At 39.3% G+C, this 27,784-nt stretch overlaps 2 protein-coding genes across 3 annotated transcripts in view; one reads left to right on the top strand and one right to left on the bottom strand.

Annotated features, from left to right (window-relative positions):
- The window catches only part of Rbks (ribokinase), a 91,761-nt gene extending 76,812 nt beyond the window's left edge, over positions 1 to 14,949 (top strand). Inside the window, exon 8 of one of the 2 annotated variants that reach the window (XM_076833344.2) lies at positions 14,683 to 14,949. In XM_076833344.2, coding sequence (XP_076689459.1) covers positions 14,683 to 14,856 — 174 coding nt within the window. In that variant the 3' untranslated portion in view covers positions 14,857 to 14,949. The remainder of the gene's footprint in view (positions 1 to 14,682) is intronic. The other variant, XM_076833342.2, reaches the window with a different exon arrangement.
- Positions 14,950 to 16,884: 1,935 nt separating this feature from the next.
- Positions 16,885 to 26,271, bottom strand: Mrpl33 (mitochondrial ribosomal protein L33). The gene is made up of 4 exons (XM_076833433.2): positions 26,185 to 26,271; positions 25,351 to 25,369; positions 22,917 to 23,023; positions 16,885 to 17,062 (listed from the first exon to the last, which is right to left on the bottom strand). Exons 1-4 carry the CDS (start codon positions 26,204 to 26,206, stop codon positions 17,013 to 17,015), a joined length of 198 nt encoding a protein of 65 aa, XP_076689548.1. The 5' UTR covers positions 26,207 to 26,271; the 3' UTR covers positions 16,885 to 17,012.
- Positions 26,272 to 27,784: the final 1,513 nt, after the last annotated feature.

Genomic DNA, 27,784 nt, shown 5'->3' with positions numbered 1-27,784 from the left:
TTTGATCCCTAGCACCTCGTTAAAAATAATAATAATAAATAACAGGGGGACTTCACTGCAGGGAATCTGCCATTCTTATTTTATGTGATGCCAGGGATCCAACCAAGTGTCTCACTTGTGGTAGGCAAGCGCTCTACCACTGAGCCACAACCCAGGCCCAAATCTGCCATTCTTAATATGACAGAGCTAACCAAAGGGACAGAAACAGGATTTAAAAGCTCTTTCTCTGCCACCTCCTCAAGGTTCCTGACTCCCATACCTCTTGCCAGTGAGGAATGAACCCTTTGAGGACAAAGAGTGACTTTTACACTCTCAGGCCCAATCAAGATAATCATGCCTCAGCCTTCTGCACCCAGAAACAAGGCAGACACCCTTCTTAGAATTTGGACACCATATCAGAGCAGGACTGGCCACCAGAGTAGCCTAAGGGTGAGCTATGGCAGCAATTGGCATAGCCCTCCATGAACTGTTCTTTCCTTAGGAAATTTTAACCCAAACCCAGTGTAGACAGCAAGGCTGACCCTCTAGGTGGGATCCAAGGCCCCAGCATGGTGGTGGAAGGTACCAGAGACCCTGGCAGTTTTCATTCACTCTCTCCCTGTTTCCTGAACCCCTTGCAAGATCCTTTTTAAAGAAAAAACAGTGTGTTGGCTTGGGATTTAGTCATGTTTCATCATTTGCTTTCCTCTGACTTCTAAAACCACAAGGCTGGCTGAGCAATCCATGGCCCGCAGTGCAGACTCTGAATCGCTTTGTGCAGGGAGAGGTTCTTAAAAGAAAGTGGTGTCTGCTTGTCAGATGGAATGTGTGAAGACATCAGGGAGGAATGCACGGGCTTTAACTGTGAGGGTCCCTTGGCAGTGTGGGCTCTGAATCATGCCGCGTGGGCTCAGATTCCTAACAAGTGAAGCCTGGGCGATGACATCACTCCTGCAAGATCGTCTGGGGTCTATTGTGCCGCCTGACACCATTTCACCTTGGGGATTTTCATCACATGGGGTTTTTCCCAACCACCCTTGATGCCCATCATTCCTTCCAACTCATCCAGTTTCTATCAACTGGAATTGGCCAACCAGGACTTTCACAAGCCTGTCCTTTGCCCTCCCTCCTACAGGGCGTTCTTGGGACAGAGTGTGCTTCTCAACTATCACTTGGCATCCTTCCTGACAGTGTCTAATTCAGTCAGCACGTATTTCAGCCATGGGCTGGATGGCAGTGGGTCTCAGGATGTGGAGGTGATGAAGACTGTCTGTCTTCCTACCTTTGGAGAGGTGGGCAGGGAACATGGAAATGGGTAACTAACCTAGACTGGTGGGATCAGCAAAAGCACAGTGCCTGAACACAGTGCCAAGTAATAAATATGTAATGATTAAGCTAATGCCTGAGTCTTAGAAATCAAGTATAGGAGTTATAGTCCAGGGAAGAGTGTGTGGAACCATCTCCATGAACAAAGACCCACAAGTGAATAGGAAGTAAGAAGTGGAACTGGAAAAGTGGTTTAGGGAGCTATGTGTGCCATGTTAAGGAACTAAAATTTTATCCTAAGAAAGATGAGAAACATTGAAAAGGCTTTAGGCATGGAAGTGAGGTGGCCAGATTAGCAGCAGTGTTGAGGATGGAGTGGAGGGGGACAAACCAGACCACAAGTGGGAAGGTAATGAAGTCCTCCGGAGGGGATGTGAACATGATGCAGCGCAGTGTGAATAAGGATGGAGACAAGAGGACGGATTGGAGGAGAATTCTGGTTTTAAACGTGGTGAGTATGCAGGAGAGAGGAATCCAGAAGACTTCTCAGGTTTTCAGTATGGAGGTCCCATGACTGACAAGATAAAGAGGGCTGTGCCATTGGTTTGGTTATGTTGCATTAGAGTTGTTTACAGAAGACATGAGCCTGGTGGAGAAAGTTTACAGATAGATGCACAAATCCAAGGATAAAGGAGTCTGAGCTAAAGATATGGATTTATGACTCATCATATTTATAGCAGTTGAGACACCAGGAAATGATGAGGAATGAGGAGAGCGAGCCTACCACAGAGCCCAAAAGAAACCAGTATCAGTGTTCTGGCAGGAAGCAGAGGGGAAGGGTCAAAGAAATTCAAAGGACCCTGGGGGATCTCGTTCTGCAATATGCGGCTTCTGTGACCAACTTCACACTGTCTTTCACCCTCCTAACACTTCCTCCTAGGCTTCTGTTGATCACACTAAACTCTTTTGCATCCTTAACTCCCTGTAAAGCCCTGGCAGGTGATTGCTGTTCCTGATGCCAAAACCCATCCATTGCGGCTTCCAGCCATCCCTTCTCTACCCTCCTGTAAAAATTCCTGCATCCTAAGTTTCATGTAATTCAGGTATAGCACTTAACCTGGTTTCCTGAACAGTCTCTGTTGACTTTGGTATCTGCAGCACCATTTTTCCCTCCACCCCAGATCAGCCATCACAGAGGATGACAAAAGTACTATGAGGATGCCTCCCACTCCCACAATGACCTCCAGGACTGTTAATAACTGCCTGGAGCTTCTTCAGTCCTGTGGTAATAAACCCCAGACTCTTGATTCTTCTATACTCTTCTTACTTTCCTTAGCTCCCTCCATTTTCTCCTGTCCTGTTGAGCCCCTCCTGACCTCTCTTCCTTCCTTACCCAGGTCAGACTTTCTGTTCCTTCATCTGAAACATTCGAACATCACTAGAGATTCATGGTCTTACTCTCCTGTGCCTGTCATTCTTCATCACTAAAGAAAACACAGTGAACACAGTGCCAAGTAATAAATATATAATGATTAAGCTAATACCTGAGTCTTAGAAATCAAGTATAGGAGTTAATCCAGGGAAGAGTGTGTGGAGCCATCTCCATGAACAAAGACCCACAAGTGAATAGGAAGTAAGAAGTGGAACTGGAAAAGTGGTTCAGGGAGCTATGTGTGCCATGTTAAGGAACTAAAATTTTATCCTAAGAAAGATGAGAAACATTGAAAAGGCTTTAGGCATGGAAGTGAGGAAAGAGAGGAAGTGAGGAAGAGAGAAAAATTGATCAGTAGCCCAAAATCCCAATCTCTTATCCTCAAATAGCTTTCCCACCTGCTCTGTTGCTGGACTTTCACAGATGACATTGGTACAAATCTTGACTGCCATTTACTACCTTTTCTTTTACACTGGACAGTTTGTTTAACCTTGGATTTCATTTCTTGCCTTTAATATAAAGACCCCACAAGGGTGCTACTGGCCTCCATAGCACTTTGTACCCATCAGAACACACCCCTGTGTAGGCTCACAGCTTGGGGAGCCAAGCATGTCCCACAGGCACACGCTCACCCCCTCAGCTGGTACCCTCCTATAGTGCCACTTGGCAGAACCATCCACCACAATTCTTCCTCTCACACAATTCTTCCTCTCACAAAAATAAAGGTAATAACATGGGAAGCACCCAGAAGAGAGCCTGACTGAGCAGGACCTCAGAAAAAAGAGCCACCGCAGACCACTGGGAGTTGGACTAACATGTGGGCATGCCATGCTAGGTAGCACATTCCACTATTTTCAAGCATTTACTGCCCAGCTCCACAGAGCACCAGTGTGCTTCTCTCTTTCACTTGAGAGCCAAGCCCTGAGTGATAAGAAGGGATGGTCCGTTTAGCGAGAGCTCAGACCATGGTCATAGACAAGGGCCCCAGAAAGGCAAGGGGCAGTGAAGGGGAATAGGGAGGTGGGCATTGATAGTCTAATAGGGGGAAGAAGAAAGGACAGGACAATGTCCTATCTCCATGGTAACACTATCTTGGGGGCTAGCAGCAGAGGACACCCACCTAACCCCACACCCTGGCTTTGGGGTGTTATCCTTAGGAGCTCCCATCTCTTAGCTTCTGCCCTTGGAGTCATCTCTCCAGCTGCTCCTGAGTGTCATCCCTGCCCCACCATTGCTGGTGACTGCCTCAACCCGCCTCTCCACTCACCCCACTAGATGGCTTGGCATGCCATGGGGCATGTTTTGCTGTCCTTTCCAGCTGCCTGCATGGGTACCACAGATCAGAACTTCTCAGAACCCAGGAGTATGAAGGCCTCAGGAAAGCAAGGATTTCAGAATGCCACATCCATTCTGTGAGAGCAGCTCTTCCTTAAGAGGAAATCATTCTGAGAAGGTGATGAATAGTAGCCACATGGTTAATTGTTTGAAAGAAAATGGATTATGCCATTACCCCTTTTGGCACAAAAATAATTTTCAGTGAAAGGTTAAAACCATCATGTTGTATCAATGAGAACTGTTCCATTATTCCAAGAATGATTGATTGGAAAGTACTTTACTTACAAGAAAATCACAGTGATACAATACAGCTTCCACTTTTAAAGCACTTTCCATTTTAAAAAATCATACCAATGTATAAAAATAGTTATACTGAAGATGTGAATCAACAGCACTCGAAAGCCTTGTGGTATAAATAGATTCAACAATGGGACTATCAAGGAACTGTGGGCCATGACAACCTAACCTCCATTTTCACTAACAGAAAAGTAACATGTGGTTCAAGCTGGGCCACCTTGGAAGAGACCTGGGAAGAACACATGGAGGAACTAGAACCACTATGTCAGGTCAACTCAAAGCACTGGGAAAGGCAGTGGGAGAGACACAGGGGACAGAGAGTTTTCAAACTGTCTCATGTCACAGACCTGTACAAAAAACACACAGAACAAGGTATTCAGGATCCTGAGAAATACCAAGAGACGCAAGATACTTAAAAAGAGATTGGTGATTCCTTCCCTTAGTCCTTCCTCCCTGCTGCCTGCCTCCAACAAACATTTACAGGTGGTATAATATTAACAGAGCATGGAGTCAGCTGGGTCTGGATGCAGGTTGCAGCTCTGCCATTAACTAGCTGATATGATCCTGAACAAATAATTTAGTGTCATTTTAGGGGAAGTGGGACTGTCATAAAGAAGAAATGAAGTTACACGCACACACACACCACCCAGGTTGCTTCCTACTACAAAGAGTAAAAGTTACCTACCTTCCACTCCTCTGCAAGGAGTAGAAGGACTTTTGGATTCCTTTCATGATTCAGTTTCAAGGAGCTTTTCCGTTATTAGATATAATGGGGCTTTTCAGATGGGCCTTCATGTTTTTGACCTGATGGCCCCATCATCCAGGTGCCACTCTACATCTTTGTGTTTGGAGATTTCATGGTCCAACTGCTGCCTCTTTGTGAAAAAACATGGAACCCCCTGCATTTCAGTTCTGGTGAGGTCAAGACCAGGCAACTAGGAGTAATTCCTCAGCAAGCATTAACTGAATGTGCAGTATTGATAAGGCATTGTAACTCTAAGGATTCATCAAGGAAAGATAGAGAAAAGATGTCTGACCTCTCCTAAGAGTTTAATACATGGGGGTTGCCTCACCTCCATTTTTTTGGTAAAAAACAAAAGAAACTAGCTGTAGTCCTGGCATGTTCCTACCATCACAGCTGTACTTGCCACTGATAGCTCTAATCTCATTTTTCTGCATCCACTGTCACAGCAGAAAGTGTTCTTCTCAGTCCCCTCAACTTGCAGGTGGGTGCCACTGCCTGGTCCTGAGTTGCAGAGGAGACTCCTCTGTGAGATGGGCTAGTCCCAAATGAGCAGGAGGTTTCTCAGTTCATTTCACACTGACTTGTAGCAGATATGCACATGATCTTTAAAAAGAGAGAAATCATTCAGAGACAAAAATTAGCCCATTTGCAAATTCACAAAGAATGACTGATGGTGATTCTTTTAGTTCTTTATTCTTTAATAGTTTTTCATTTTAAAAGATAAAACTTGAAAAGTTGCAGTAATCCCAGATACTCTTTTTTTTTATTATTTTTTTATTTTTTTCATCTTTCATACATTTGATTCAAGTGAGTTATGCATTTCCATTTTTACCCCAAATACAAATTGCAGAATCACATCAGTTACACATTCACAATGTTTACATAATGCCATATTATTGACTGTTGTATTCTGCTGTCTATCCCCCCTCCCCTCCCCTCCCATCTTCCCTCTCTACCTCATCTGTTGTTGTTCCGTTCTCTCCCTTCCCCCACTTTCCCCTCACAACCTTTTATATGTGATTTCGTACAACGCTGAGGGTTTCCTTCCGTTTCCATGCAATTTCCCTTCTCTCTCCCTTTCCCTCCCATCACTCGTCTCAGTTTAATGTTAATCTTTTCCTCATGCTCTTTCCCCCTGTTCAGTTCTTAGTTGCTCTCCTTAAATCAAAGAAGACATTTGGCATTTGTTTTTTAAGGATTGGCTAGCTTCACTTAGCATAATCTGCTCTAGTGCCATCCATTTCCCTGCAAATTCCATGAATTTGTCATTTTTTAGTGCTGCATAATACTCCATTGTGTATAGATGCCACATTTTTTTTTATCCATTCATCTATTGAAGGGCATCTAGCTTGGTTCCACAGTCTAGCTATTATGAATTGTGCTGCTATGATCATTGATGTGGCAGTATCCCTATAGTATGCTCCTTTAAGGTCCTCAGGGAATAGTCCGAGGAGGGCGATAGCTGGGTCAAATGGTGGTTCCATTCCCAGCTTTCCCAGGAATCTCCATACTGCTTTCCATATTGGCCACACCAATTTGCAGTCCCACCAGCAATGTACAAGTGTACCCTTTTCCCCACATCCTCGCCAGCACTTGTTGTTGTTTGACTTCCTAATGGCTGCCAATCTTACTGGAGTGAGATGGTATCTTAGAGTGATTTTGATTTGCATTTCTCTGACTGCTAGAGATGGTGAGCATTTTTTCATGTACTTATTAATTGATTGTATGTCCTCTTCTGAGAAGTGTCTGTTCAGGTCCTTGGCCCATTTGTTGATTGGGTTGTTGTCTTACTGTTTAATTTTTTGAGTTCTTTGTACATTCTGGAGATTAGGGCTCTATCTGAAGTGTGCGGAGTAAAGATTTGTTCCCAGGATGTAGGCTCCCTATTTACTTCTCTTATTGTTTCTCTTGCTGAGAAAAAACTTTTTAGTTTAAGTAGGTCCCATTTGTTTATTCTTGTTATTAACTCTTGGGCTATAGGCGTCCTATTAAGGAATTTGGAGCCTGACCCCACAATATGTAGATCGGAGCCAACTTTTTCTTCTATCATTTGCAGGGTCTCTGATTTGATATCCAGCTCCTTGATCCATTTTGAGTTAACTTTTGTGCATGGCGAGAGAAAGGGATTCAGTTTCATTTTGTTGCATATGGATTTCCAATTTTCCCAGCACCATTTGTTGAAGATGCTATCCTTCCTCCATTGCATGTTTTTAGCCCCTTTATCAAATATAAGAAAGTTGTAATTTTGTGGATTGGTTTCTGTGTCCTCTATTCTATACCATTGGTCCACCCGCCTGTTTTGGTACCAGTACCATGCTGTTTTTGTTACTATTGCTTTGTAGTACAGTTTGAACTCTGGTATCGCTATACCACCAGATTCACACTTCCTGCTTAGAATTGTTTTTGCTATTCTGGGTCTTTTGTTATTCCATATGAATTTCATGATTGCTTTATCTATTTCTACAAGAAATGCCATTGGGATTTTGATTGGCATTGCATTAAACCTATAGAGAACTTTGGGTAATATCGCCATTTTGATAATGTTAGTTCTGCCTATCCATGAACATAGTACATTTTTCCATCTTCTAAGATCTTCTTCTATCTCTCTCTTTAGGGTTCTGTAGTTTTCATTGTATAAATCTTTCACCTCTTTTGTTAGGTTGATTCCCAAGTATTTTATTTTTTTTGAGGATATTGTGAATGGAATGGTTTTCCTCATTTCCATTTCAGAAGTTTTGTTGCTGATATACAGGAATGCCTTTGATTTATGCGTGTTGATTTTATATCCTGCCACTTTGCTGAATTCATTTATTAACTCTAGCAGTTTCTTTGTAGACCCTTTTGGGTCTGTTAAGTATATTATCATGTCATCCGCAAATGGCGATAATTTAAGTTCTTCTTTTCCTATTTTTATGCCTTTAATTTCTTTTGTCTAATTGCTCAATCCCAGATACTCTTAACCAAGTTTCACTAGTTGTTAGCATTTTGCCACATTTATTTTATTACTTTCAAAATATATAAACACACTTTTTTTTTGATGAACCATTTGAGAGTAAATTGTGGACATCATGACTCTTTACCTCTTAATACTTCAGGATATATCTCCCAAGGACAAGAACATAACAGCACTACAATGTGGTTATCAAATTTAGGAAATTTAACACTGAAATGACCTTATATGCATAATCCCATAATGTCCCAATTGTATTCTTTAGAATTTTTTTCCAAGATCCCATCAAAGATTATATGTTACATTTAATTGTCTTTGTTGTTTTAGTCTCCTTTCATATGAAACAGGTTCTCAAACTTTTTTATCTTTTAGTTATCATTTTTTAATTTTTTTGTATTTTGGTTTTCTAAGAAATCTGCCTAACACAAAGTCACAAAGATTGTGTCCTGTTTTTTCTAGAAGTTTTGTTGTTTACTCATTAGGTCTGTAGATTCATTTTGAGTAGGTATGTATTTATTCCAGCACCATTTGTTGAAAAGACTGTTCTTTCCTCTATTCAATTACCTTGAAACCTTTGTTGAAAATTAACTGATCAAATAATCTGTGGATATATTTGACTCTGGTCAAAGTGATCAACATGTCTGTCCTTACATTAATATATCACTATCTGATTACTGTAGGTTCTGTTAAGTTTTGAAATCAATGTTACATTCTCCAACTTTGTTCTTTTTCAACATTGACTCTTCTAGGTCCTTTGCATTTCCATATAAATTTTCAAATCAGTTTTTCAACTTCTAACAATTGTCAGTTGGAATTATTTTGGAACTGTGTTGAACTTATAGATCAATTTGAGCAGAACTGACATCTTAATAACAATCCATGTCTTCTAAACCGGAGTTTCTCAAACTTGAGCAGAGAGGTCAGAATTGCGTGGATGGCTTGTTAGTTAACACAGGCTTCTGGGCTCCACCCCAAGGCTTTCTGATCTATTAAATCCATGATTTTCCAATCCTTGAATCTCTCACCATTCATTTAAATTTTCTCTAATTTCTCTTCTTTAGCAAAAGTATACAGATCTTGCACATATTCATTTATATTAAGTCCTAAATGCTTCATATTTTATGCTATTGTAAATGGTAGTTTTGAGAATTTTGATCTATTGTGCACTATACAGAAACAGAATTGACTTTTTATATTCACCTTGTTACCTCATTAAACTATTTCTAGTACCTTTTTAACTAGATTTCTTGGATTTCTACATAGGTCACTATGCCATCTTAAAAAAAAAAAGAAAAAAAAAGTTTTGCTTCTTTCTTTCCAGTCTGTACACCCTTTTTCCTTGTCTTTTTGCACTGCCTAGGGAATACAGTACAACATTAGTAGAAGTAGTGAGAACAGACATCTTGGAATTTTTCCAATATGAAGGAGAAAAAAACTCAAGTCTTTCTCGTGAAATATGATCTACTGTATGTTTTCATAAGTGCTGTCAAGAATATCAAGTTATAAACAATAAGATAACAAATAACCCAATCAACAAATGGGCCAAGGACCTGAACAGGCAATTCACAGAGGAGGACATACAGTCAATCAACAAGTACATGAAAAAATGCTCACCATCTCTAGCAGTCAGAGAAATGCAAATTAAAACCACCCTAAGATACCATCTCACTCCAGTAAGAGTGGCAGCCATTATGAAGTCAAACAATAAGTGTTGGCGAGGATGTGGGGAAAAGGGTACACTTGTACACTGCTGGTGGGACTGTAAATTGGTAAGGCCAATATGGAAAGCAGTATGGAGATATCTGGGACAGCTGGGAATGGATCCACCATTTGACCCAGCTATCGCCCTCCTCGGACTATTCCCTGAGGATCTTAAAAGAGCTATACTATAGGGATACTGCCACATCAATGATCATAGCGGCACAATTCACAATAGCTAGACTGTGGAACCAGCCTAGATGCCCTTCAATAGATGAATGGATAAAAAAAAAATGTGGCATCTATACACAATGGAGTACTACACAGCACTAAAAAATGATAAAATCATAGAATTTGCAGGGAAATGGATGGCATTGGAGCAGATTATGCTAAGTGAAGCTAGCCAATTCTTAAAAAACAAATGCCAAATGTCTTCTTTGATATAAAGAGAGCAACTAAGAACAGAACAGGAAGAGCATGAGGAAAAGATTAACATTAAACAAAGACGATTGGGGGGAGAGAAAGGGAAAGAGAAGGGAAAACATATGGAAATGGTAAGAGACCCTCAATGTTACACAAAATACATAGAAGAGGTTGTGAGGGGAAAGTGGGGGAAACAAGGGAGAGAACTGAACAACAGCACAAGAGGTAGAGAGGGAAGATGGGAGGGGAGGGGAGGGGGGATAGTAGGGGATAGGAAAGGTAGCAGAATACAACAGTCACTAATATGCCATTATGTAAAAAGGTGAGTGTGTACCCGATGTGATTCTGCAATATGTATTTGGGGTAAAAATGGGAGTTCATAACCCAATTGAGTCAAATGTATGAAAGATGAAATATCATGAGCTTTGTAATGTTTTGAACAACCAATAAAAAAAAATAAAAAAAAGAATATCAAGTTATACCTTCTATTCTAAATTTCCTGAATTATCTTCATGAATGAATGTAGAATTTTGTCACATGCCTTTTCTACTCTTAATTTTTTAATATATTGAATTATATTGACTTTTTAAAAATCAATTTTGCATTCCTTGGATAAATTTTACTTGGTAATAATGTGTTACATATAGTTATATATAGACATGTAAGTACATATATGTCTATATCTATCTATATACACACATACTTTTTTTTTCATTTTGTTAAAAAAATTAAGATTCTGCATCTCTGATCATTAGGGATATTGATCTGGTTTTTTGTTTGTTTGTTTTTTCTTTTTTTCTTGCAATGCCATTGTCTGATTTTGGTAGTACAGTAATAATGCTGGCTTCATAAAATGACTTGGGAAATATTCCCTTGACTCTTCTATTTTCTGAAAGTTTGCATAGAATTTATATTATTTTGTGCTTAAATGTTTGCAAGAACTCTCCAGTAAAAACATCTAGTCTAGAGTTTCTTTGTGGGAAAACCCCTCATTTTTAAGAGAGGAAGAATTTATCTTTGCAATTTCTATCAGCACTGTATAGCACTGAGAATGAAGGGAAATCAAGTTGTAAAAATCCTTGTTGTCTAAAGATGCTTGTAGCACACACACCTCCACTAAACACTATGCTTCCTTGGCCTTAGCAATAGTGAAAAGCAATTGAATGTTTTATACAGAATGTTTTCAGATACTGATGTGATTTTTTTTTTAACTTTTAAAAAAATTATTCTGAGCCAGGCGCAGTGGCGTACACCTGTAATCCCTGCTGCTCAGAAGGCTGAGGCAGTAGGATCACAAGTTCAAAGCCAGCCTCAGCAAAAGTGAGGCACTAAGCAACTCAATGAGAACCTGTCTCTAAATAAAATACAAAATAGGACTGGAAATGTAGCTTAGTGGTTGAGTGCCTCTGAGTTCAATCCCTGGTACACTCCAAAAAAAGAAAACAATATCTGATTTATTGAGACATGACATTTTCACATCTTTATGGGATATTTTATAGTGATTCAATACATGTACCTAATGTGTAACAGTCAAATCAGGGTAATAAGCTTGTCTTGTCTTCCACTATGCATCATTGTTATGGCTGGGAATGTGATACTCTTCTAGTCATTTTGAAATATATATTGTTTTAATGATTCGTTACCCTACTATGCCAAAGAAGAACCTGAAGTAATTCCTCCATTCTGTTGTTTGAACCCCTACTGAACTTCTATCCATCTCTCCTCCCAACTGCCCTTCCAGTCCCTAGTGACCACTATTCCATTCCTTTCTTCTACAAGATTGTCTTACTCATATCCACAAATGAGTGAGAACATGTGGTATTACACATTTTTAAACTTTCTGTAGCCAAATAAATATCCCATTATCTAACAATTAGTTTTAAATATTTAAAACTAATTCCTGTCCATGATGCTAGAATGTTTCCCCTCAGCCCTGTGCTCTTCTCTGATCAGGCTGAAAGGTCAAGGTGAGGGAGGCACAGAGGCATGGCTTACCTAGTCATTAAACATTTTTATTAAAATTTTTTGAAAAATATACAAGCTTATAACAGACAATATAAAGGGGAAAAATACTGCCCCCATACCTTGCAAATAAGAAAAAATACAATAATTTGATACATATTTATCCTCATTCTCTGTATTCTTAAATACATACATACTCATATGACTTTTTTTTTTTTTTTAACTTTTTTCCTTCTTTTTTTTCTCTCCATGGGAAAATATCTTTTATGTTCAAATATCTTTTTTGGCTTAACTAAAGGACATTTCTCCAAATTGCTGACATTTTCTTATTAATAATTGCATACCTTTCCAAATTAAAAATCTACTATTCATCCATTCTTCTGTTTCATTGACTATTTCCAGTGATTTCCTTGGAAAACAGTGTAGCAATAAGCATATTTGTACATATACCCCTAATTATGCACAAAATACAGGAGTTTCTACTTCTGCTGGAGAGTCCCCAAAGCAGGATTGCCAAGTTAAAGGGTGTACACATTTCCTAATCATTGAGCACATTTTCATGTGTTTATTGTTTACTGTTTACATTTCCTTTTCTGAATCTGCATGTCTGTATCTTTTTGCAGGCAGTTGAAAGGTGTTCTTTGACCATTAGAGATATCATGTGTATTGGAAGAATTTTCATCAAATTTGTGCTTTTGTACGTCTGACTTTATTTAGTGTCTTAAGATATATAATTTTTAATTTAGGGCTGGGGATGTGGCTGAAGCGGTAGCGCGCTCGCCTGTCATGCGTGCGGCCCGGGTTCGATCCTCAGCACCACATACAAAGATGTTGTGTCTGCCGAAAACTAAAAAATAAACATTAAAAAAATTCTCTCTTTAAAAAAAAAAAATTTTTTTTAATTTAAAAATTTAAAATACTTCCCTTTTTTGTTATGAATTTGGGGGTTTACTAGTTTACTTGTGGCCTTGCTTCCTAGAGTTATACAAATACTCACCTAAACTTTCATCTTATTATTTTTACTGTTTTATTTTTTATATCTAACCTTTTGACTACCTGGAATTTAGTTGTGTATAATTTAAGGAAGAGAAATAAAGTCTTAGAATCTTAAGAGTTTGCCACTCCTTTTCATATCTTGTAGTGTTGTCCATCTCTTGTAGGTCAAAGACTTTCTAATGGTATTTCATAATATATCCTCCATGCAGCTCAGAGTTCCTCTGGTTTCAAACCTTTCTCATGTCTACTGCTATGCTGAAATGGAGGTCAGTTAGGAATCATATCTTTTTTCATTGCATCCTTCAGACAAGAGTGGTGAACACTGTTCAGAACTGAGGCACGCGGGAAACACTTACATAAGCTTTTCTATGACTCCTTGGCAAGTGTAATATTGACTGCTTTATGTAAACAAAGGGAAATGTGGTTCTCCTTAAAGCCACTCCCTGAGCTCACTCTGTTCCTTCCGCCTCTGGGGTCTTTGTTCTTCGAGGCCTGCCTTCTCTCTAGAAATCTGGTTCATTCTATAAGGACTCCCTTCAGGGAGGCTTTATTCAAATCCTTTCTTTAAATCCAACTGCATTTATAAGCTCTGCCACTGTTTAGTGTTTGATCCACAGTGGATTTTGCTTCTTTTCTAGTACCCATCACTGTGCTGGGCACATAGCTCATTGAATACTTCAGCTGCAACTAAAACAATCTCATGCCAATCAAGGCTCTTTGTAAAGGCTGAAGAACAGCCTCAAGATTTGTCATGAAAACTCTTGGGTCTAAAGAACTAGCAAATGGGAAAAATGGAAAGTGCCCCCTGAATCTGTTGAATACCAGAATAATTTTTCAAGTAATATCATGTAACATCTAAATTGTTTTAAGCCCGGTGTGGTGGCACATGACTGTAATCCCAGAAACTGGAGAGGCTGAGGCAGAAGAATTGTAAGTTCGAGGCAGCCTCAGCAACTTAGCCAAAGCTGGATTTGATTCTCAGTTCAGACAAAAAGAAACAAAGGAAGAAAGAAGGGAAGGAAGAAAGGGAAAGAAAAAAAAAAGTATGAGAGAGAGCAAAGTGACTACAGTGGCAAAACCTTGGCCCAGTGATGAAAGTTAGCATCATCAGTGGTAAGCCATATTGACAGTATCTACCCTTGATACGATGAGAATGACACTTTACTCTTGTGGTCTTCTTTCCAAAACTATAGCCACAGCCTGACCATGAGGAAAAAATACACAAATCCCAATGAGACAGATTCTATAAAACCTAATCAGTCCTCAAAACTATCCAAGTCATCAAAACCACCTAAGAAACTGTCAGCCCATAGGAGTCTAACATGACAACTAAATGGGATCCTACAACAGAATAAGGATGTGAAGCAAAAACACAATCCTAATAGAGTTCAGTTAATATATCAGTACCATTTCAACATTGTGATAAATGTACCACATTAAGATATTAACAGTATATGGAAACGCCATATATGGAAACGCCACTGTCCTTGTCCCTTTTCTATAAATCTAAAACTATTCTAAAATTACGTTTTTAAACTATACAGTGTGGGCAACAGGTTGACCACATGCTTATCTTCACAACTGTGTTTTTCATTACAGGGTGCTGGTGACAGCTTTGTGGGAGCTCTGGCCTTCTACATGGCTTATTACCCAAATTTATCCTTGGAAGAAATGCTCAGGAGATCCAATTTCATCGCAGCAGTCAGTGTCCAAGTTGCAGGAACACAATCATCTTATCCATACAAAAAAGATCTTCCTCCTACTCTGTTCTGATTACTGTTATCCATCAAGTAAAGATACCTGGAAATAAAATGTACCTGAGTGACCATTCCTAGCTAACACTAGAAAATGTCCTCTCTCTTCTTTGTAAATATTATGTTCATTTAGGAATCACATTCAAGTTTTCATTTACTTATTTATAAGGATGATCCTTTGCTTTTCATACATTCACAAGAACCAACTATAATTAGATTCCACAATCAGGATCTGTGTAAAACTTATCACTACTCAGGACCAGCATATTCTATTGCCTGTAGATTGATAATTTTATGTGGCACCATACAGCAGGGGTGGTAGATACCAGCCTCTAGAGCCAGAGAACAGAATGTTCAATAAGGAGAAAAGGAATAAGGATTCAATCTCCCAAGTACTTAAAAGAGGTGGCCGATACTCATTCTTTAGTATTATCAAACTTCCGGTTTTCTACATAAACCAAAAGTTTCCATATTTATTGATATTGTTTATATATCAGCAACTTATTTTTTTTTTTAATGTAAACACCCTGTGGGCCTTGTTCAGCTTAAGGGCTGAATACACATTTGTTAGGTCAAATGTTAAGGCTTTTTATTTTTTAAAGCAATTCATGCATGACACAAATCCTTCACATGGCTTAGTTAGGATCATGTAAGATTTCTCTTGTAACCCAAGACTCTATTGTGTACAGTTTCAATCTAAATATAACTGAGATCTCACCTGTTACTGCTTTGAACCACAGCTTTAACAAAAGATGCCATAAAATAGCTGATTGACTATAATGCCACAAGCCCTTAAGACTCAACAACTGTTCACATCCAATTCCATTTCCAGAGAGCTGTGCCTGCTTTTCCTCTAGAGACAGATTGGGCCATAGGGAGGGAACACCTGCTACTTTGGAACAGCACTGCTTCTCAATGCTGTGGCCAGGGCAGGCATCTTTCTCATCTTTCTCCCATACAAGTGTTTAAGTGCTCAAGATAGGACAGGATATGAACCAGCAAAGTTCAAAGAGAAGGAGGGGACAAAAAAAATAATAATCCTTTCAGCCAGAATTTTGAGAAATAAAGGAGAAAACTGGAGTGTTTTGAAAATATGAGGGTAACAGTAGCCTATGCAAGAAAATATATGGATCTGGGCCAAGAGGATTACCAAGTTTGAGGCCAGTCAGGGCAACCTGGTGAGACCCTGTCCCAAAATAAAATTTTAAGATCTGGAATGGCCAGGTATGGTGGTGCGTAGCTATTTTCCCAGTGACTCAAGAGGCTGAGACAGGAGGATCACAAGTTCATGGCCACTCTTAGCAATTTAGCAAGACCTTGTTCAAAATAAATAGGACCGGGAATTTAGCTTAGTTGTAAAGTGTCCGCGAATACAATCCCCAGTCCAAAACCAAAGGGGGAGGTTAGAGTTTGGGAACATAGCTCAAGAGGTAGAGCAATTGCCTAGTACACACTGTGCCCTGGGTTCAATCCCCAGTATCACCAAAAAAAAAAAAAAAAAAAAAAAAAAAAAAAAAAAGCAAGAAAAGAGATCTAGGGGATAAAGGAGTCTGAAACCGTCTAAAAATCCTAGGTACTGCTTTGGTGATCTGGACTTAAGAATACGGACCCATGGCATTTTTCCTAATTATATAAGCACAAATCACAAACAGAAGTTCTCTTAGTTTCCTTCATTGTCCTTCCTGCTCCTCCTTGTCACCCAATTCCATTATTATACGGGGAGGGGGGGGTCTTCAAGATCACCTGGAGTGCTGCTCTGTCCATTCTATAAAATACAAGAAGCAATCTAGAGTTCTTGCATAAGTCTCACCATGGAAAAATATCTTCTATTATATGAAACAATGGTTTTTTCTTAGGAATGTGGTTGCTTTTTAAATTTTCAAATGGGAGGGGAAAACATCACTAAGAGACAATGGCACAGGCTATTTTAATATTTTTTATTAAGGGCTATAAAAATATCCAGAAAGATAAATAAATGTGAAGCAACGATGTCTGTCCTAATATGAAGAACTTTCTTTCACTGCATTGTTTCCCTTCACAATGGTCTTGAAATCACAGGAGGCAGTGATGCCACGCCATTTCCTCTTCTTTTATTACAAGCTGTGGGATTTCTGAATCAGTATCCCCACCCTCAGTCTTCTCATTTATAAATCAAGTTCATTTTCAATCCATTGTTCAGAGAGAGCGTATTTTTTTCTGTTCCGTGAAGAGGACTTTTTTTTTCACTGTGGGGGGAGAAAAAAGGGTTGTAGAAGAAAACTACAAAGTGTCATCAACATTTTTAATAAAAATATATTATTAGGCCATTAAGACCTCTTCTCTCTCACATTTTTCTATTCCTCTGTCATGAGTTTGAAGGTGATCTGTAAACTCAGTTCCTCAATTCAGAGTCAAGAAATGACTGGAGGGAAAGACTACTCGCCAGCAAATCAATAGCATCCTTAGTATTCGACAAGGTCATACTTTAATCAGTGTGAAATATTCACATTAAAAAAGTGACAAACATGGAAACACTCAATGTCTTCACCAGCTGAGGTCCACTCCAGGAGCAAGTAAGCAAGAGCAGGCTGGGAGCTGGACTCAGAACCAGAGCAGCAAGAACTGAGCAGGACAAGGAAGAAAAGACAGCCTAACGGAAAGAGTAAATACCACAGTACTTCTACTTTCCAGAGCTGTTCTAATAAACCCAAATAGGAACATCTTACTTTAGTAATGAAGTATTATAACCAAACTCTCAACATTGTAAATATGACAAGAATATAATTCCCTGGGGTGGGGGATCCCTATCTTCTTGGATAAAAGACAGGTAGCTACCTGAAGATGTAGCTCAGTTGTAGAGCACTTGCATAACAGACACAAGGCCCTAGATTTCATACCCAGTGACACACACACACACACACGTGGGAGACCAACCTTACACTTGACTGAGTTACACTCCCCGGCTGGGTGCTGAGGTGCTCAGTCGCAGAAATGTGGCAGAGCTTTCCCCACCCTTCTTGGGTACAAGGGTCCATGTCATCGTGCATGGGTATGCTTGCTACAGCCCCATGGGTGAAGCTACGCTCACCTGTTCCTTTGTAATATTACCCCTTGGCCTGTTTAGGATAGAATCTTCCATGGAAGTGCCTTGTGTGTGTCCCCTTCTCTTACTGTGCCCTTGGGTATGGCCTACCCAGGTGTCAGTCAACCTGCTGACAGTGGACATAATGAAAATAGACTCAGCCCCCTGAAACCTGACCCCTTGCCTCATTTGAATAGCTTCTCCTCAATAAAAGGGGTCAGCGCGTGCTCTCTCTCTTTCTGCAGACCCTTAAAGTCAGAGAAGCCGTCACAGCGACCCCAAAGAAAAAGGTATTTGTGTCTCTTGTATGGTTATTTTGTGCAGGTCAATTAGCCCAGTTTAACTGGAGTGACCCCTGAGCCTTTTAGTTGCGAGAACAGAAACCCTGCATGTGTGCACACGCTACATGCTAGGAAAATAAGGGTTCCAGAGTCCCCTAATGCCCTAGAACCCACCATTAACTTCTAACCACTTCCCCCTACACTCACCCCACTTGATTCCTCTTTGCCAAAAAAGGCAATGCACCCAAGGAAGATTCAGGAACTCAAGGAATGTGACCTAGTAACTCCCCAATAGTCTCTACCATACAAAATAATTTTAGCTTTGTATTTTCTTCTTCTTTATCACAATGGACAGAATCTCTGTATATGAGATTCCCAAAGTGTGATTAAGAATTAGCCAAATAGGGCTGGGGCTGTAGCTCAGTGGCAGAGCACTTGCTTATTATTAGCATATATGAGGCACTGAGTTCAATCCTTAGCACTACATAAAAAATTAAACAAAGACATATTGTCCACCTATAACTATAAAAAAAAAAAAATAGCTAAGTAGCTTGTTTAAAATACATTCTTGTTTCTCACCTCCACCCCTACACTAATTCTGGTTCAGTAGAGCTAGAATTGGACTAGAAAACATCATTTTTAAAAACTCCTTAGACAATTCTAAAAGGCAGTTGAATTTAAAAACCATTAACCAGTCAACAGAACTTCACCTAAGAAATGAGTAAGAATACTACATAATACAGACATTGTATATATGGGATATTTTTTGCATACTTCATATCATCTAAAATATAAGTAGAACTGCTCCTCCTAAGACTCCACTCCTCTAAGGAGGACCTACAAAGCACTACAAGATGTTAGTAAAGACACAACACACTTTCCAAAATAATGCTGTTTAGAAATATTTTCTGTGTGTTTTTCTTCATGGAGGCAAAAGTTGAGCTAAAAGGAGGGTTGGCATTGTAGCTCAGTGATAAGAGTACTTTAGCATCTGCAAAGTCCTGGATTCGATCCCTAGCACCACCAAAAAAGAAAACAAAGGAAGGCAGGGGACTTATCTCACTGAGAAGCAATCAGGAGATTATTTAAATGACCAAGACAAGGAACAAATAAGATTAATACAACAAGATTTTATTCAGGAAAATTCTTTCATTCACTGTAGTAATTCCTTTAATTCAAAAGAACAAACATTTTATTCCAAGGAACTGTGCTAGACAATGCAAAGTTTACAAAAGTATGAGATGCACTTGTCTATAATCCCAACCCTCCAGGAAGTTAAGGCCAGAGGATTGCACTTTCAAAGACAGCCTGGGCAATATAGTGAATCCCTGTCTTAGGAAAAATATATAAATAAAAAGCCAGGCACAGTGGTGCCCGCCTGTAATTCCAGTGGCTCAGGAGGCTGAAGCAGGAGGATTATAAGTTTGAAGCTAGCCTCAGCAATTTAGAGAGGCCCTAAGCAACTTGGTGAGACCCTGTCTCAAAATATAAAATAAAAAGGGCTGGGGACGTGGCTCAGTGGTTAAGAGCCCCTGGGTTCAATTCCCAACATACACACACACACAAAAGAGTCCCTGATTTAGTACTCATGAGGTACCCATATGAATTTCCAATAAACCCTTTAAGAACCTAAAGATTAAGGTGAAAGTAATAGTGACAGAAGGCCCAACAGAGTAAAACTTAGCACTTAAAGGAGCAGCATTTGGAGCAGCATTTGGATGACTAAAGCAGGAAAAGTGATAGGTGGCAGGAATCACAGTGAGGCTTCATGATCTTAGATACTAGGCTGAACACAGGGGAAAGTTCTGATTTTTTAAAAAATTAAAAGTTTAGAAAGATCAAACTGGCTCCCTATAACAGAAAGAACAGGGAATTGGGGGTTAGAATCATTGGATTCAAACTTTGACTCTATCATTTGTAGCTCTGAGTCCCTGGACAAATTTCCCAAAATACTCTATCCTATTTCTTTCCCTGAGAGAGAACTCCAACTCAATTATAGAGTTGTTTCCAGATACACAGAAAGACTCAATATGTGTTAACTGAGCTGAAGTGACACAATGCTATCCACACCGTAAACATAAATTTTCTGTCAAAATATTTGCTGTTTAATTCATAGAAGAATGAATCTGTCAAGTTCTTTCCCTACAGCTAACCTAAATCTATTCTGTTTCAATTAAAGTCTATATCGTCTTATTTAGTCATCCAAGGAATTAAAACTGACAAGTTTTCATTCTCTTTATGATAAACAAAGTTTAATAAGCTTAGGCCTCAGCTTTAATCCTTCCTCCCTGGATATTAGCATCTAGTTTTACATTAGGAAAGTTGAGTCTGAAAGGACAGGAGCAGATACAGCTGGTTCTTGCCTAAAAGTTTACAAGAAAATGCTCAAATAACTGGGAATATTTATTTCCTTACCTGAATTCCTTCATAAAACTAACAAAACATTATCCTCAAACTAACTTAACTCATGTCAGTAAAATATGCTAGGAAAATTGCCAAGCTATTAGGTACCCTGGGCAATGGGACAGGCTCCAAGGCAAACATCTTCATCACAAAAGTCTGCAAAGGATCCAATAAGTGGACAGAAAGGCAGGTAGTCTACTATCCCAAAACATCCTTTTCTTCAGAAAAGACAAAAACTGTGCTATCAAGGCTCAAACCATTCCTTATTAGAAAGTCCTAATTGTATCTAAAATTTATTTACGAGTCTTTTCTCCCATGTTTTGAACTTATGATCAAAAGTAGTTATGGCTATAATCTTTTTTTTTTTTTTTTTTGGTGGGGTTCTTTTGTTTTTTGTCTTTTTTGGAACTGGGGGTCGAACCCAGGACTTTGCGAATGCAAGGGAGATGCTTTGCCACTGAGCTACATCCCAGCCCTCTTTTCCCAAAATTTTTTTTTTTTTGACAAATTTTTTTTTATTTTTATTTTTTTCATCTTTCATACATTTGATTCAAGTGAGTTATGCATTTCCATTTTTACCCCAAATACAGATTGCAGAATCACATCAGTTACACATTCACAATGTTTACATGATACCATATTAGTGACTGTTGTATTCTGCTGCCTTTCCTATCCTCTAATATCCCCCCTCCCCTCCCCTCTCATCTTCCCTCTCTACCTCATCTGTTGTTGTTCCGTTCTCTCCCTTCCCCCCCTTTCCCCTCACAACCTCTTATATGTGATTTCGTATAACAATGAGGGTTTCCTTCCGTTTCCATGCAATTTCCCTTCTCTCTCCCTTTCCCTCCCATCACTCGTCTCAGTTTAATGTTAATATTTTCCTCATGCTCTTTCCCTCTGTTCAGTTCTTAGTTGCTCTCCTTAAATCAAAGAAGACATTTGGCATTTGTTTTTTAAGGATTGGCTAGCTTCACTTAGCATAATCTGCTCTAATGCCATCCATTTCCCTGCAAATTCCATGATTTTGTCATTTTTTAGTGCTGCATAGTACTTAAAATCAATGTGACAAATAAGTTACCGATACCTACTCCACACTAAGGATGAAAACTCCAATACCTTTTCATACCTATTATTGCAAAAGGTTTTTCAATCAATATTTATTAGTAGTGTGCAAGTTCCTAAAAAATAAACTCTAAAGGAGTTAACATGGTACAATAAAATTACTTCAGTATAAAGTTCACCACTTTTGAGTTTTCACCAGCTAATACAAAGAAATCAGGCAGAAAAACACAACACTAATCTAGCTATCAAACTATTCTTCTACTAATTTTCCTACCACATGAGGAATCATCCTGATATTCAGACTCCGAATTCTCAGGTATAAAACTAGAATTCCCTTTTTATTATGTTAATGAACGATCAGCAATATGAGCAGGAAATTGTATTTCTACTAACAAATGGAACTCAAGCAATTTTAAGCTGACAAATGGACTTCTCAGAACTTTTTAAAAGCACTTCCTGATATTAACATAGTCTTTGTCAATATTATTAAGAAGCAATTATGGTTAGATGTAGTGGCACACACCTGTAACCCCAGCAATTTGGGAGGTTGAGGCAGGATCACAAGATCAAGGTCAGCCTCAGGAACTTACCAAGGCCCTAAGCAATCTATGAGAATCCTGTCTCTAAATAAAATTAAAAATTAAAAAAAGGGCTAGCGATGTGGCTCAGCAATTGAGTGCCCATGGGTTCAATATCCAATACCAAAACAAACAAACAAAAAAAATTTTGCTTGCCAGGTTTGGGTTTGTTTTGGCATAAACCTTCACATCAAATGCAGAAACAGGATGGGCTTCCACCAACAGCAATCAGGTTTGAGCAGATTATGTGGCTTTGGGAACACTTAGTCTGTTTTAGACAAATACACACCATTTAAAATTGCATGATGGTCTTTTAATGGAGGGCACAAAATGGAAAATAGCATTTCCTATTCTCAAAACCAAAAAAAAAAAAAAAAAAAAAAAAAGACACTACATTTCCTTAACTTACATCTAGACCCTATAACTTGCCACTGTCAGACCACACCTTCCCCTTCTCAAGACACTCTCTGTTTCTAGCAGGATACTGCCTATTCTCTTTACATGGTTGGTTTCTTACCTTCATGTCTTTAGTTAATTATCTCCTCCTGGAGATTTTCCCTGACATATTCTATTTAAACTTGAATCTAGTGCCCAGAGCACAAGGTCTTAATCTGGCTTTGTGTCCTGGTATATTCCAAGGCAACAGACTTTAAAAGCATCTGAACCTACGGTGCAGTAATTCTCTGAATCTTACCAAGTGGATCGTAATGCAAAAGAGTCAGTTTCTCCCGGAGTCGGCTTCTCTTGGCGTTGAAGGAGAAACCTGTCCCAGCTTGGCTCACCATTTTCACCAGAAGGGTTCTAAGATTAAAAAGTAAGCTGTTACAAGCTGAGGAAATGGACTAAACTCAGTCATAAGTGGACGGCACATTTTGAGAAGTTGTATTAGTTGTGGACATTAGTTGACCCTGAGAAAGTTTGGTTCTAACACAGCCTATGTTTCCCATAGGGCAGTTTCAATGGTTTGAATTGGCGGGGTTTGATCTAACACACAGTGATTTGGTAACGACCTATGAAAATAGTAAGAACAATCAAGCCACATTGGGGAACTAGCCTCAGACATCCACCTCTCATGAGGAACACATGAGGAGGGGGTATTAATAGAAAAGTACTGATGATCACAGCTACCAAGTGAGGCAATTGTAAAAATGGTTGTTTCATAAGAGCCCTCTCTTCTAGAGTATGAGTGATAAGAGCACAATAAGGAACAAAATTAAAAAACAGAAAGTTTTATATCACCTACATAGCAAACCTTTTGTCCCTTCATACTTTAAGTTACAGTCATCCAAAGGATGAAGTCCATGCAATAAAGACCTTTTAACTCTCCTATACTTTTTCATGTGTCTTGTCTCCCTATGTAGATCATGTCATTTCTCATATAATTTCAAAATAAATTTGAAACACTTTAGACTACGTTCCACATCACTACATTGCTTTCAGTGTTCAACAAGGTGCTTCCAAAGAGGCATACATTTGTTGATTATAGTTAAGATGGACAATAAATCTCAATCAAGTGCTTACTCTGAGAAAAGCACTATGGAAAATATAAAGCTGTATCTGTCTGTGTCCTCCAGGAAATAAAGGTATGCTATGAAAATTGAGTTGGTGTATAGGGTCTAAAGGCAATACATATATGACAAATGTCACAACAAGATATAAAGAACGCAAGAGGCAGGGAATACCTCAACAAAAACCAAAGGCATGGGACTCTTACAGAACGTAGCAGTGGGAAATTCTGACATAAAAGAATTGTAGGAAAAATTTGTGAATCAATAAAAAGCACTGTAGGAAAAACTTTGTGAATCAACAAAAGGGGGCTAGGGCTGTAGCTCAACAGTAGAGCGCTTGCCTAGCATGCATGAGGCACTGAGTTCAATCCTCAGCACCACATAAAAATAAAACAAATAAAATAAAGTCATTCTGTCCACTACATCTACAAAAAAAAAAAAATTTTTTTAATAAAAAGTACTGGGGGGAAAAACACTTAGATACATGTTTTTCATTAACTTTAATTTTTTAAAAAAACTAATTTTAAGGGTTGCTTTGTGTTTTAAATCAGAGATTGAACCCAGGTGCACTTAACCACTGAGAGACATCCCCAGCTACTTTTATTTATCTATTTGAGGCAGGTTCTTGCTAAGTTGCTTAGGACCTTACTAAATTGCAAAGCCTGGCTGTGAACTTTCAATCCTAACTGCCTCAGCCTCCTAAATTGCTGAGATTTCAGGCATGCACTACCATGCTCAGCTAACATCTTACTGTCTTAAAAGACTGTTTTAAAACAACCTTTAGAATTTTTATTTTTAAAAGAAAACCTTCAGTTATTGTTTACAAAATTTATCTTAAAATACCAGTCTGTTATTTCTAGTCTCTGTGGTATCATGGAATCTTTACTATTTTTAAAGTGCTTATATCATGAATGCTAAAGATTACAAAACTCATAAAACAGGCCCTGTGATTTAACCAGATTACAACTTATTCTGCTAGATTCAGACAAATGGCCCCTGGTCTCAGTTTGAGGACACAGAAAACATGGTGATAGTCCAAACAGCACACCAATGGTTTGTTTAGAAACAAGAAAATAAGCTCATAAACCCTAGGCCTAGAAAAGACATGAAAGCTTCTTTAAGCAAAAAGGAATGCTCACAGAAGCTGCTTCATTGGACAGGAGGGAAATAAAGATGATTCTCAACTTATTATTTTTCAACTATACCATGATATGAAAGAAGAGCATTCAGTAGAAGCCAAACTTCAAATCTTGATCATTTCTTAAGATAGTAATAAGATACAGCAGATACAGATATATTAAGATAGTAATAAGATACAGCAAGATACAGCACACAGGCAGCACAAGTGTTCTGTAGGTGAGGTGTATTAAATCCATTTTTGGCTATAATATTTTCCACTTACAACAAGTTTGTCCAGAGGTAACAACATCATAAATACAGAAACATCTGCACTTTTTAAAAGAGCTCATAAGAACAAAAATCCTACAAATAACCCTTAAAACAACTTTTAGAAAAATTAAGATTAAATGTTTAATATATGGATACATTAGCAGCAACTGAACTGAAAAAAAAAAACCTAACATAAACAAGCAAAGCTCAATTTTAAAAAATTTTACTTACTTTGACTTGCTCTTGGCAACTTTTTGTGTATGTGCAGAGAAAAGGTTGGAAGAGAAAATAAAAACACAAATTTATTATCTTATGCAAAGTAAATACAAACGTCAGTAACAACCAAAAACATTTAATTCATGAAGTATATCATCATTTTCACCCTAGATATTGAGAACCCGACAGCATTTTATTGAAAGAGTAAAAGAGCCAATCAGATCAACGCTATTCTGAATATAATGCTTTGTACCATCATTTCAGATGGACTGGAAACGTTTTAAATCTGAGGTCGCATCTACTTCACTGTTTCCTCCTCTTTTAAAGTTTAAATTATTTGCATGGAACAAGCGTCTTGTTTGACAAGTCAACCTGTGCAACTGCAACAACCGTCGTTTTAGGTGGGTTGGTAAACTAAGTCTAAACAAGAAGCCGGCCAGGTGCAGGGGAGCACTGACTCGGAAGCCTGCTTCCACTGCCCAGCTGTGTTGTTTCGGGCCATCTACTGCCCCTCTCGGGATTGATTTCCTCACCTTTAGGGCACGAAATATGTGAACTAGAAATTCTGAGGTCCTTCCCAACCAGGACGTCCTGTGATTCTTCTGACACATCCCTACAGAGACCTGAGGGAACGCCCCACGCTTCCTGACCAGACTCTAAAGTCCCGCAAACGCTAAATCCAGACTAGTCCCGCAGACCCCAGCAGTTCACTCGGCCGCGCAGTGAGGCCGCCGCGAACCAGCAACATCCCGGCCGGTTCGTTTTCCCCGTCCCTCATCCTCCCGGGGCCCTTTCACGGCCCCCTCGCCCTCGCCGTAGGCCCCCGCCGCCACCTCCAGGCGCACTTACAGGAGACCACCGACAGGAACATGGCGACCGCACCCCTGGGGTCTCCGTGAGGCGCAAAGCGCCCAACCAACAACTGCTTCCGGGGCATGGGCCGGTTGCGGAAGAGGACTTCCAGGATCTGCCTGAAGCCACGCCCCCACCTGGAAACCGTACATTGTTTAGCTGATTGTTTTTTAACTGTTTTTTTTCTTTTTTCTTCTTCTTTTTTTTTTTCTTCTTCTTCTTTTTTTTTTTTTTTTTTTTAATACAAGAGCACAAATCCATCCTTATTTATTTTTCATTAGTTTACATTCTTGAGGGGTACGGCATCACACACCATTTCAGTTGCTTCGGAATTTGGCCCGAACCATGCCACTATTTCTATGGGCACGAGTTACTTTTCCCCAGATTATTCTGGTTTTGTTTGGTTTGTCACCAGGAGTCACTATGTTGTTGTTTTTTGTTTGTTTGTTTGTTGCTTTGAACACATAAGCACATCTTTTGCCCAAGTAGAACTCGGTTTTATCTCTGGCATAAACACCTTCAATTTTTAGAAGAGCTGTGTCCCTTTGGTTCCGGAGACCCCCGCTTATAGCCAGCAAAAATGGCTTTGCACCACAACTTTCCAGACATATCTGCCTTTTAGAAGTCCCTTTCCCAGCAGGCCTCCACAGGCTCCAAGATGTGGAAAAAAAGCTGTTCTTTTTTTTAAAATAAATAAATATATATATATATTATATATACATATATATTTTAGTTTCAGATGGACACAACATCTTTAATTTACTTATTTCTTTAATTTACTTATTTCTATAATAAGTAAACATCTTTAATTTACTCGGTGCTGAGGATCGAACCCAGTGCGTCAACACATGCAAGGCAAGCGCTCTACTGCTGAGCCATAACCCCAGCCCGGGCTGATTATTCTTTGCGTGTTGTAGTAGAAGTTGGAACCACTGTCTGGAAACGGCCATCGTTAGCATTCAGGGTTTGCGCCCAGCCTCCTACCCCTGAGTCAGAATTAGGCGCTTTCCTTACTTGTTTCGTTAAATAATGGGAACCACCTGCTTCAGAGCCTAGGTAGCTACGTGGACTATCAGCAGACCATCAGCCCCCACGTATTTCACTAAAATGTTTTCCCCGTTTAGAAAGCCTCCTCCTACTCAACTCTATCTCCATCCATCTTGTTGAGACCTATTCTCACTCCCTTTGGAGTCAGGAACCGCACCTGAGTACCTTCTATTCCTGAATTACTTGTCGGGTCTCCAGGAGAGCAGGCACCTGTGCGTCCTTGACTGCCGTATCCAAACACCGAGCATAGTGCTTGGCAATAGGGCTGAAGAACTGTGATCAGGTGCACTCTCATAACTTGCCTAATACCACAAAACTAGTAAGTGGTAGAGTCAGAATTTAAACCCAGATCTTAGACCTGCTACAAACACCAGTGCCTTTCCTGCTAGTCATGGAGACCTACCACTTTGTCATCATTAATTCTTCATGTCTCTGCAAGGAACTGGGTTCCTCCAACATCAGGGACCTCATCAGTAACTTCATTTCCCAATAATCAGGACTTGGGGCTTTATTCTAATCTGTTTTAATTTATTAATTAAGTTTTTACAGA

The sequence above is a fragment of the Callospermophilus lateralis genome, chromosome 14 (genome assembly GCF_048772815.1).
Source record: "Callospermophilus lateralis isolate mCalLat2 chromosome 14, mCalLat2.hap1, whole genome shotgun sequence".
Lineage (NCBI taxonomy): Eukaryota > Metazoa > Chordata > Mammalia > Rodentia > Sciuridae > Callospermophilus > Callospermophilus lateralis.
The sequence above is the reverse complement of the archived record's forward strand: the minus strand, read 5'-3'. Positions and strand labels throughout refer to the sequence as shown.

Bases quoted from the DNA above. Each gene is read 5' to 3' on its own strand.
- Mrpl33 (XM_076833433.2), bottom strand. From the start codon at position 26,206: ATGTTCCTGTCGGTGGTCTCCT. The intron at 17,063-22,916 runs GTAAGATTCAGA...CTCCCCCCACAG, and splicing joins TTTGCATTACGATCCACTTG to TGAAAAAAAAAGTCCTCTTC.